This window comes from Salmo trutta, chromosome 26, assembly GCF_901001165.1.
Source record: "Salmo trutta chromosome 26, fSalTru1.1, whole genome shotgun sequence".
NCBI lineage: Eukaryota > Metazoa > Chordata > Actinopteri > Salmoniformes > Salmonidae > Salmo > Salmo trutta.
In genome coordinates, this window is record NC_042982.1 from 6338781 (window position 1) to 6351361 (window position 12581).

At 45.3% G+C, this 12581-nt stretch overlaps 1 protein-coding gene across 1 annotated transcript in view; it reads right to left on the reverse strand.

Moving 5' to 3' along the window:
• Positions 1-1826: 1826 nt before the first annotated feature.
• LOC115162979 (protein phosphatase 1 regulatory subunit 37) overlaps positions 1827-12581 on the reverse strand; it is a 55521-nt gene continuing 44766 nt past the window's right edge. Inside the window, exons 9-13 of the mRNA XM_029714530.1 lie at positions 9164-9305; positions 8790-8956; positions 6576-8544; positions 6342-6440; positions 1827-6183 (exon numbers count right to left, since the gene is read on the reverse strand). Coding sequence (XP_029570390.1) covers positions 6352-6440; positions 6576-8544; positions 8790-8956; positions 9164-9305 — 2367 coding nt within the window. The 3' untranslated portion in view covers positions 1827-6183; positions 6342-6351. The remainder of the gene's footprint in view (positions 6184-6341; positions 6441-6575; positions 8545-8789; positions 8957-9163; positions 9306-12581) is intronic.

Consider the following 12581-nt stretch of genomic DNA (forward strand, 5'->3'; position numbering starts at 1 on the left):
TGCCTTAGACCGCTGCGCCACCCGGGAGCCCGAGTCCAACTCAAGATTTATTGACAACCGGTCAGCAAGAGAAGCATATGAATAGCATACAATCTTCAAAATACATGTTAGATTGCATTTAACATTCAGCAAGCTAGTGACCTTCCTTGGTCTCAGCCTATGAACGTCATACAGGATTGTCCAGGTTTGTCTTGTGATGGTCATGCTGACATGCCATGTCACAAATAGGAGGCTTAGTCATGCCCTGGACATATTATGCTATTACAAACAAAGGAGAAGCCTTAGATTGAGAAGATCAACTCACCATCCCATGAGCGCCCCATACTGGATACATACTAACCCACATGAGCACCACATACTGAAACACACAAACCTATCCCTCTGTAACAGAGTGGGAATTCCAACCCAGCCTGGGTGTGAACTCACAACACTTTTCTTCCCCTCCATCCATGCCAGTGTAGATGCAGCGGTGCCAGAGTCCCATCTCAGACAGCTCCTCCCTGCAGTCCAGTGGACAGTGAGCCAACAGGCTAGATGAGGGTTGACACCACAGAAAAGTCCCTTTCACCCTTATACCAACACGGCTGCACATTCCTCAGGCCCTGCTAAGCCCAGGGAAAGGCCTGGCGAGCATAATTTCCCTCTACCCTCTCTTCAACGTCTTGTGCTCACTCTGCATGTCATCACAGTTATGACAGTGATGTTTGGGTATGTTGTCTGCAATGGTAGAAAATGTACCCAATTGTCACACTTAAAAGTCAAGATACCTTAATAGAAAATGACTCAAGTAAAAGTGAGTCACGCAGTAAAATACTATATGACTAAGTCTAAAAGTATTTGGTTTTAAATATACTTAAATATCAAAAGTATAGTAATTGCTAAAATATACTAAAGTATCAAAATATAAGTGTAAATCATTTGAAATTTCTTATATTAAAGCAAACCAGACACCATTTTCTTGTTTTGATTTATTTAAGCATAGCCAGGGGCACACCAACAGAATTTACAAACAAACTATGCAGTATGTATTATTTTCTTTAGGAATGTAGTGAAGTAAAAGTTGTCAAAAATATAAAGTATAGATACCCCCCAAAAAACTACTTAAGTAGTACTTTAAAGTATTTTTTACTTAAGTACTTTACGCCACTTGTTGCCAAAGGGAGAAATTAGCCAGAATGGACACACGAGACCGAATGAGTTTGGTCTGTCCACTGACACTCAAATAGTTTAATAGCCAACACTGATGACCCTTAACTTTCCAAGACGACCACATTAGTTTATCAACTAGACACCAGATTGTTGACTCGTTACTGTTTATGGCACATCTTCTCTGTCCGACCTCTGGTTTCACTTAGCGTGCTGGGACAGAACACTACAGCACTGTCAACCACAACAATTGTACTAAACACAGCTGAGAAACACGGTCGACACTGTGCAGGTGGTCAATTGGGTTTCTGTCTTACAAATGCTACACAATTCATCACCAACACAACAACTGGGGCGTATACAGAACATATAATGAATACATTGAAATATGTATAGCGCTTTTCATTACAGAAAGTCTAATCAGGGAAAATAAATAGATGCAATATACAATAAAAACAACAGTGGGCCAGCAATCTAGGCTATGAAAATGACCATCTTTAGAAGTAGGTTTTAAGGCCCATTTTTTAAGTTCTCATGGATGGAGTGGCTCTCGGATGGTCAGGGAGAGCATTCCATAGGCGAGGGGCAAGGGAGCATGAAGGCTCGGTCCCCCATAGTTTGGAGACATGTATATGAACCTGGGTCAGGCAAAGCAACAAACATGAAACCAAGAGACATGAGAAATTAGGAAACCCTTTATTTCAACCAAGATTATACACAAAATCCATAAATGCAGTAAAACTTTAACCCAAATAAACAAAAACAAGACATTGTACCTTCATAGATAGTTTAGAAGAACACATTATGAGATGTAGGTGAATCTACAAAACACCACAGGTCACAATATTGCACAATATCATTGCTTATATGATTCACCTCATAAGTCTGCCTGTACTCTAAAGACAACACTAATGTATTTCAAGTGAGGTGTACTGGGAGCAGAAACCCACTGCACTACTTCTAGGTTTACTAAAATTAAAGGTGAACGAGGAAGCTGGGAAAAGCAGACTTAGAACTGAAGGTCACTTTTAATTAGTTTTCAGTGTTACTTTCCTTGTGGATTTAAGCCTTTTCATGGGAGGCAGTTTGGGCTGGGGAAAAGTAGAACAAAAGTAATACTTGCATAGATACAGTAGGAAAGGGAATAAACATGAAGGAAAAAGAGCTATTACATGTTAATGTTAGCATGGGTGTTGAGTTAAGTTTATTCCAGAAGGTCCTGCCCTTAGTCTCTCTATCCAATCAGATCACACGTGTCTACTGTACAGAAAGAGAATGGCCCTTAAAATGTATTTTTACTCTCTGTAATTCAGGGAGCTTTGGAGATGCTGAGTTTCGCTTATGAAGTTTATGTTTAAGGCTTTCTTTAGCCCCCTCTCTCCTTTCCTCTCTCTTTCTCCATATAAGCAGCTGGGGGGGGGGGAGTGGAGTTGGATTAGTATTGGCTGGAATTCCTTCAGAACAGAATTAGTAATAAAAAGAGAACAAAATTACCCCCCCCCCACACACACACACACACACAATCCCCTCGCCCCATGAGCCTGTCTCCGAGGGGGGCGGTGAACCGCCTCACCCCTCAACGTCCCATCTTAAAGTTTGGTCACATTTTAGGAAAGTTCAGATTGAGCCATGCCATCCCCTGAAATCTGATGCAAAGACGGACCTTTTGAGTCTTGACATAGCAGAGAATAACATCCATACCAGAATAGTACTGAATGCTTGGCCAAGACGCCACTTCATACTTCAAGTATGCCATGTCATAGTAGTACGCAATCGCTGATCCGAGTGGTCTCAATGGTTTTATTTTTTTAGAACCATCTCTATATCAGTACACATGTCCTATTGGCAAAACAAAAACTAGAGACAAAATATGATAGAAATCCATAGAAATGAGAAAAACAATGGCAAGCATCCAAAACAGATCCCGTTCTCTCAATACCTCTCTTGAAAGAAGGGTCACTAGTCTGGCCAAGCTATCGGTCACCTCTTGTACTGGGCCTTGGACCTGGTATGCGAATCCGATTTCCACTATTGTTATTGTAGTTCCACATCGTGTCCGTGGATTCTGTGTGAAGTGGATTACTACTTTTGTCTTTTAGATCTCTGACAGGTAACATGTAACCCTCTTACATTAAGCCTCTTAATTCCTTCAATACAAAGCAGTATCACCTTGCCTAATACAACTCAGACCAGGTCACATCCCATCAGAACGAAAGACAGGACAACACCCATAGAGATACACAGTATTCTTATTCCATATCTCTGACGCACCAGAGATCATCATACCAACCTGATACCAACAAAAGGTGATAGTCATTTTGCATAGGCAGTCTCTCACTCCATCCATCCATCCATCCCTGCCTTCCTTCCTTCTCTCTCTAGTCTGGTTCTAATGTCTCAAAACTCCAGAATTTGTTAAAATGTGGGTTAGAACACTCTTGGAGCAGGCTTATGAAACACTAACAAAGGCCTCCTACAAAGACCTTTTTTAACTTGAGTCTCTAAAACTGATGTGCTGTGACATTGTCAGTTAAAGCCATACCATTTCCTTCCTCGAATAAAAAGCCATTTTAGGTCCATGTCACCTTGACCAATAAATTCCTCTTCTCTACATCTGAAGAAATGGAACATGGCCATTGGCTAACTCGCTTAAACATACAAAAAAAACATAGAGAAACATTATGGAAACACTAGCAGCATTTCATTTGCTTGTTGATGGGATGGTACTAACCAGCGGAATAGCAGTGCAAAATAGACTTTCAGACCTACAGTACTTGGTCCTAAATATGGTGGTCTGTCAAATTAAATATTTTCCGAAAATTCCAAATAATTTCCATGCAGAACATCCAATAAATCAATGCAGTTCCCAAAGAGAGTATTTTCAGTGAAACACTTCGTCACTTCATTAGTCAGTACATGCATTTATTTGAGAGAGGAACAAAAATGTTTTGCCATACATATCTGTGATTACCAGCACATTTCGATTAATTTAACAAATAATTTAAAATGACTAAAACTTAAAGCATTACTAACAGCGGGGGCAGCACAGGCATGATTACCTGGGCTGAAAAACAATCTGGTTGACCGGGGGAGACAGAACAGTGGGATTGAGACAAGGGGCTCTATTCAACCAAAACCTATATACAGAGGATCCCGCAGCTGAGACAAACCTGTATTCTTCTTGCACTGTAAGAAAGCACCTTTTTGCCTTACCCTGGAACCTTCTAGATACCAGTTGAATAGGGCCCTTGGTACCTGGCCCATAGGTTCACAGTGTTGGGCATTCAGGCTCGCATATGTCCCAAGATGGTATAAGACAGAAGGGACCCTTGTGTTCACTCAAACTTTCACCCACCTGTTTATATCAATGTCCTCCTCCTGGCCTACAAGAAAAACACCAATATCCCCAGCGCTCCCAGGTGGCCTTAGCACAGTGGTGTTTAAGATGTAAAGTTTCAACACAGGAAGTCTCTCAGTCAGTGTTTTATCCGAGTGATGTGAACCATCGCTCACATAGCTTCTCCTTAGCAAAACTTTTATTTTCATAACTGCACTCTCCCCCCCTCCCTATTGCCATATCCGTTGATCCCGCCACCCAGCATACTCTCATCTACCCCCCCCCAAAATTAAAATAAATGTAATAATTGCTCTAATTTGAATCCGAAATATACACCAAAACGGGGAAATCTTTAGAAGCAAACCCCATGGAAAATAACTAATAAAATGAGGAAGAGAAGGGGAGAAAAATAAACCACACGAAGAAAAGGCTCATTACAACTATTCAAATAAATACAAAACGACTGATTTCTCCGAGCAGCGAAACAAAAGAGATGAAATGAAACCTAGTTGAGTGGAAGGCAACATTTATCCTGTGTTGAGTTGGGACAGGAGATGGCACAGTGTTGTACCAGCAAAAGACAAAGAGTGAGGGAGGACTTGAAAGAGAGAGACAGTCAGACCTGCTTTTTATTTATACTCCTATTGAGTGTCACACTACATTTAAATCACTCTGGTCGGACAAAAAAAAAAATCCATCTGGAAAAGAACGTCTGATAACTGTCCAGTCAAGAAAAAGAGGAGAAAAAAAAAATGGTAGACTTTCTCCGTAATGAACGGCATCCCTCCGTCAAGGCAGACATTTTGTTATCCAACATTTACAGAGGTTTCCAGAAAGCTTTAGATTGGAGTAACTCCGCTATCTGATTCTTAAAGGAAACCCAACATAATTTGTGACTGAGACCGTGTGCTTTTGGCAGATGACAGATGGTTTGGGTGTTCCAGAGCGTTGCTGGAGAGACACTGCAGGGGACGATTCCTGAGGGGGCCAAAGGGAACGGAGAGGAAGGAACAGAAAAGAAAGCGGTCACTTTGGCAGAGATCCCTTACGAGGTGGGGGGGGGGGGGGGGAACAGATAAAACTGTAACACACACATTCCTTGGTTATAAAACCCTCCGTTTCCCCACTGTCATTGTCAGAGAATGACACAAAGCCAGTGGGTCCTCTTGTCTGGGTCCCACACTGTCACACACAGCTGTGCACACTCTCTTTCGTCCAGCAGAGGGCAATAGTATGGTTGTGTGTCAGTGTGCAAACCCACGACACTATGAAGAACACACGTCGGGGTGGAGCAGAGTGTGTCCTGTGTCTTTGGTTAGCGCAGTGATAAACCCCCTCCGTCCCTCTCTACCTCTCTCCCCCCCCAGCATGAGCATGGTTTCCTGACTGACGGAATGTAGTGACAGGCAAAAGGTTAGTGTGATTTTCTTAGTGTCCATTCTTGTTTTTTTTAGAAACTTTCTTTACAATACAGTGTGCGCGCGTTTCAGTTGAAGTGAATTCCTTATATGCTGTGACGAAGCTCAATGATTATTGTTTTGTGTCTTTTTTTGTTTTACTTAGATGACAACTGGTCCTCTGTTTTCATAGAGGGGGTGGTGAGGAGTTTGTGGTAACAACAACCAAATTGGAGGAGCAACAAGCCGAGTCACCGAGACAGAGACGATACGAGTCCTGTGTTCCTCTCTCCTACAGAACCACTGCAGAACAAACAGATAGGACCGACATTAGAGCACACATTGTATTATTTGATACAGATCGGACAATCTATTTTTGGGGTGTGTTACCACAAATGTGTCTAGCGTGTGTGGACTGTACATTGTAAAGAGATCCAAGAGATTAGTAAGTGTAGGTGTACCATGACACAGCTATGGTGCGTCTCTCCCCGTCTCCAGGCTGGCCTCCAGCAACAGCTCCTCCAGGTCCTGACCACAGCTCAGCTCTGCTGTCACAGTCACTGCAAAATACACACACACTTTCTGTCAGACTGTGTGTGTGTCTGCGAGTGTACCATGTGTATACCGTATGCATGTGTCGGTCACACCCGTTGTCCCACTACAGACAGGGTGTTCTCTCAGAGCCTGTGACTCACCGTGCTCCATCACACAGCTGCCAGGCCCAGGTTTGGGGCTCTCGGGGTCCAGCAGGTGAAGGGCGAACTCTGGCTTCAGGCCGTTTGGAAGGGCTGAGCCCACCACCTCCACGCTCTCCCCCTCGTCCGTGGAGCTCTCGTCTGGGGACTCCTCTGCCTTGGGAGGGGAGCTACGGCCCTCCACCTCCAGGGAAGTGTCTGTCTTGGCTGGAACAGGTGAGGGCTCAGCAGGAAGAGTGGTCTGTGATTGCCCCTCTGGTTGAAGCTGCTGCTTTTGTAGTTCCTCTAGAACAGGATGTTGTTGTTGCTGCTGTTTCACCTGCACAGGAAGTGCCTGTTGTGCTAGTTGCTGCTGTTCCTGCGACAGATACAGTTCCTGTTCCACTTCTGCTACACTCTCCGTGACTCCCTGCTCTGACGGACTCCCTGGCGCCACCTGTCGCTGTGCCCGTGGAAGTGTCTCTGCCGGTTCCTGTTGTGGGGGCAGAAGCTCAGAGTCTGGCTGCACTGTCTCAGGCTGTGACTGGAGCACTGCTGTTAGAAGCAGACTGCCCAGGGACTTCGTGTTAGTCTGTGTAGCTAGCTGAGGTGCTAACGGTTGCGGCGCTAACGGTTGCTGAACTGTGTCACGAGCCTGTTCCGGACTCTGGTCCTGCTGTGGAAGCCTTTCTGACTGCATCTCATCTTCCTCCTCTGTGTTGGTTTGAGACTCTGCCTGTTCACAAAGTGTCTCTTCTACTGGTTCCTGACTCTCCTCCTCCTCTCCTTCCAGAACAGCTTCAGTGAACTGCTGCTCAACAGCAAACTGTTCTAGCTGGGGCTCTGTAGTTGTCTCTACCATCTGCTCTGTCTGTTGGGGTGATGCAAGTGTTGCTGCTGCTACTTCTGTCGGAAGGGAGGGTGAGTGTGATGGCTGGGCTGCTGTTAATGGGCTTTGCTCCGCCAGTACAGGTTGCGAACTGTCTAGAACGCCTTCTACTTCCTCCTCTGTGGGCTGGGTTAGGAGGTTGGATGGTAGTTCTAGCGTCTCCGACGGGTCATTAGGAGTCTCTACTACGGTCTTCTCTGAAGGGGGTTGCTCTGGCGCAACAGGACTCTGCTCTGTCTGTTTAGGATCGACCGTCTGTGGTTCGTCTGAACTCTGGACCTTCTCCTGTGTCAGTGGTGTGGGCGTGGCCTGGGGTTGTGTTCTCACCTCCTCCTGTGGGGGTTGTGAAGGAGGCTGTGAAGGAGGTTGTGAAGGAGGCTGTGGTTGCTGTGTGGTTTCCTTCACTAGTGACACCATCGGCTCTTTGGAGACCTGGGGCTTGGTCAGGCCAATCTTCCCCAGGACCTGGAACTGCTGCTGGTCAGGGGGGCTCTCTACTCTGGTCACCATGAAGATCTTGTGGCCCCTCCCGGGGCTCGACACAGAGATACAGCGGCCCGGCGAGGGGGGCGTACCGGGGGCCCCCGTGGACTCTGTGACGGTGATCCCTGAAATGACAGACCCCGTAGCTGGTGAGGCAGAGGGGGCGGGGGGCATCTGTGAGGCACTGAGGGGGTGCTGAGTTGTCGCTGCCCGAAGTGAAGGACCAGTGTGTTTGGGGACGGGGGAGACGGAGGGAGCTTTAGAGAGAACCACCTCTTCCTCCTCTTCGTCGTCCGTGTCCGAGTCGGACTCCAAAAGCAAAGGCAACACCACTCCCTCAGAGCTCGCTGCCAATTGGCTTTCGGTCAGGCGCTCAGTGTCTTTCACTCCTTCCTCTCCTCCCTCACACTCACTGTCTTTCCCATCATTATCAACATGCTCGCCGGAATCAGCTCCGTCCTCCTCTACGGTCCTGTCCTCGGTGGCGATCTCGGCCATGGAGGCCGAATGCATCTGCTGCTCGGTCTCCTCCTTCTCCTTGGCTAGGATGAAGTTCCGCTTGCAGCCGTTCTGGATCTCAGCCAGCAGGGAACGCTGCGTATCGATGAAGCTCTTCACCTGGGAGGCAGAAGGAAAACACAGAGGGATGAGAACTAGGTGAGATCGGGGCTGTCTACATTGATGTTCCCGGTCTCCTCCAACCCTACTCCACCCATCCCTACAAATTCATTTTAACATTTTTTTTCCTTGGACAACACAATTCATCTTGACAATGTATTACAAAGGACAAATTGTATACAGTCCCCACTCCTCTCTGTACTTCTCCCCATCTCCTCCCTTTCCCCATTTCCCCCCTCTCTCACAGTCTCTTTCTTGGGCTCTCGGTCCAGGTCCAGGCGTAGGAGGGAGTTGTTGACTTTGAGGGCCAGGGACAGGGCCATGAGGCCCCCCGTCTTGATCTCGTTCTCCCTCAGGTCCAGACGCAGCAGCCGGGGGCTCTCGGCGATGAACTCAGCCACCGCCACGGCACCTGACGTACAGTACAGGGGGAGAGGAGGAGATACAGGGCTCAGCTCAACGCCTTTTCACACACTAACAGCCCAATTTACATAGTCAATGAGGGTTTTATTTTAAACCAAAATTATTTTAATAGCTGTAAATACCTAAATAAGAACACACACACACACACACACACACACACACACACACACGCACACACGCACACACACACACACACCCTCGCAAGACAGCTTGGTGGACGCCAGGCCCAGCCGGAGCACCGAGCGGTTGGCGATCAGACCGTCCTTCAGCTTGTGGACCCCCTCGTTCCCCACAGAGTTATGGCCCAGATTTAGGGTCTCCAAACTCTGGGTACAGGGCTAGTGAGAGAGAGGGAGAGAGAGAGGAACAGGTTTTACACATAGCATGGGATAGGGGGCAGCAAATGTACTGTGACGTATGATGCAAAGTACAACACACTACAAACAGATGGCTGTTTCCATCACTTTGAAAATGTATATGTATATACAGCGCATTCGGAAAGTATTCAAAACCCTTCCCTTTTCCACATCTTGTTACGTTAGACAATTTTCTAACATGTATTAAATAAAAACAATCTACACACAATACCCCATAATGATAAAGCAAATTTTTTGCAAATGTATAAAAAAAAAAGAACAGAAATACCTTAACATAAGTATTCAGACCCTTTGCTATGAGACTCGAAATTGAGCTCAGGTGCATCCTGTTTCCATTGACCATCCTTGAGATGTTTCTACAACTTGGAGTCCACCTCTGGTAAATTCAATTGATTGGACATGATTTGGAAAGGCACACACCTGTCTATATGAAGGTCCCTCAGTTGACAGTGCATTTCAGAGCAAAAACCAAGTCATGAGGTTGAAGGAATTGTCCGTAGAGCTCTGAGACAGGATTGTGTTGAGGCACAGATCTGGGGAAGGGTACCACAAAAAAATTCTGCAGCATTGAAGATCCCCAAGAACACAGTGGCCTCCATCTTTCTTAAATGGAAGAAGTTTGGAACCACCAAGACCCTTCCTAGAGCTGGCCGCCTATCCAAACTGAGCAATCGCGGGAGAAGGGCCTTGGTCAGGGAGGTGACCAAGAACCCAATGCTCACTCTGACATGGCTCCAGAGTTCCTCTGTGGAGATGGTTGCCCTTCTGGAAGATTCTCCCATCTCTGCAGCACTCCACCAATCAGGCCTTTATGGTAGAGAGGCCAGACGGAAGCCACTCCTCAGTAAAAGGCACATGACAGCCCGCTTGTAGTTTGCCAAAAGGCACCTAAAGGACTCTCAGACCATGAGAAACAAGATTCTCTGGTCTGATGAAATCAAGAGCAAACTCTTTTGCCTGAATGCCAAGCGTCACGTCTGGAGGAAACCTGGCAACATCCCCACGGCGAAGCATGGTGGTGACAGCATCATGCTATGGGAATGTTTTTCAGCGGCAGGCACTGGGAGACTAGTTAGGATCGAGGGAAAGATGAACGGAGCAAAGTACTGAGAGATCCTTGATGAAAACCTGCTCCAAACCGCTCAGGACATCAGACTGGGGCAAAGGTTCACCTTCAAACAGGACAACGACCCTAAGCACACAGCCAAGACAACACAGGAGTGACTTCGGGACAAGTCTCTGAATGTCCTTGAGTGGCCCAGTCACAGCCAGAACTTAACCCAATCAAACATCTCGGGAGACACCTGAAAATAGCTGTGCATCAACGCTCCCCATCCAACCTGACAGAGCTTGAAGGTCTGCAGAGAAGAATGGGAGAAACTCCCCAAATACAGGTGTGCCAAGCTTGTAGCGTCATGCCCAAGACTCGATGCTGTAATCGCTTCCAAAGGTGCTTTAACAAAGTACTGAGTAAAGGGTCTGAATACTTACGTAAATGTAATATTTCAGTTTAATATTTTTCATGAATTAGCAAATATTTCAAAAAATCTGTTTTTGCTTTGTCATTATGGGGTATTGTGTGTAGATTGATGAGGGAAAAAAACAATTGCTTCACGGTTGGAACGTTCAACTACTCTCTGCGTCTCACAAAGACATGGCGGTTGGAACCAAAATTCTCAAATTTGGATTCATCAGACCAAAAGGACCGATTTCCACCGGTCTAATGTCCATTGCTCGTGTTTCTTGGCCCAAGCAAGTCTCTTCTTCTTATTGGTGTCCTTTAGTAGTGGTTTCTTTGCAGCAATTCGACCATGAAGGCCTGATTCACAGTCTCCTCTGAACAGTTGATGTTGAGATGTGTCTGTTACTTGAACTCTGTGATGCATTTATATGGGCTGCAATTTCTGAGGCTGGTAACTCTAATGAACTTATCCTCTGCAGTAGAAGTAACTCTGGGTCTTCCTTTCCTGTGGCGGTCCTCATGAGAGCGCTTGATGGTTTTTGCGACTGCACTTGAAGTTCTTGACATTTTCCGGATTGACTGACCTTCATGTCTTAAAATAATGATGGACTGTCATTTCTCTTCGCTTATTTGAGCTTTTCTTGGCATAATATGGACTTGGTCTTTTAACAAATAGGGCTATCTTCTGTATACCACCCCTACCTTGTCACAACACAACTGATGGCTCAAACACATTAAGGAGGAAAGAAATTCCACTAATTCACTTTTAACTTCTCTAGGGTAGGGGGCAGTATTTTGAATCCGGATGAAAGGCATGCCCGTAGTAAACTGCCTGCTACTCAGGCTCAGAAGGTAGGATATGCATATTATTAGTAGATTTGGACAGGAAACACTGAAGTTTCTAAAACTGTCTTAATGATGTCTGTGAGTATAACAGAACTCATATGGCAGGCAAAAACCAGAGAAAAATCCAACCAGGAAGCGTGGAAATCTGAGGTTTGTAGTTTTTCAAGTGATTGCCTATAGTGATTGCCATTTTGCACTTCCTAAGGCTTCCACTAGATGTCAACAGTCTTTAGAACATTGTTTCATGCTTCTACTGTGAATAGGGAGAGAACAAGAGCTCCTGGAAGTACATGAGTGAGAAAATGACATGAGCTCGGTGGCGCGCGCTCACTTGAGAGTTAGCTGTGTTCCTTTTCTTTTTTGAAGACATTGGAATCGTCCGGTTGGAATATTACTGAAGATTTATGTTAAAAACATCTTAAAGATTGATGCTATACATTGTTTGATATATTTCTACGAATGTAAATAGAACTTTGACTTTTGTCATGACATTTTGCGCGTGCTTCCTGCATTTGGAGTAGTGGACTGAACGCGCGAACAAAAATGAGGTATTTGGACATAAATGACGGACTTTATCTAACAAAACAACAAAACAAAGGTCCATTTATTGTGGACCTGGGATTACTGGGAGTGCATTCTGATGAAGATCATCAAAGATAAGTGAATATTTATAATATTATTTCTGAGTTTTGTTGACTCCACAAAATGGCGGGTTTGGTTTTGTTTCGTCTCTGAGCGATGTACTCAGATTATTGCAAAGTGTGCTTTCGCTGTAAAGTTTTTTTTGAAATCTGACACAGCGGTTGCATTAAGGAGAAGTGTATCTATAATTCTTTGAATAACAGTTTAATATTTTATCAACGTTTGTGATGAATATTTCTGTAAATTGATGTGCTCATTCACGGGAAGTTTTGGGAGGCAAAACATTT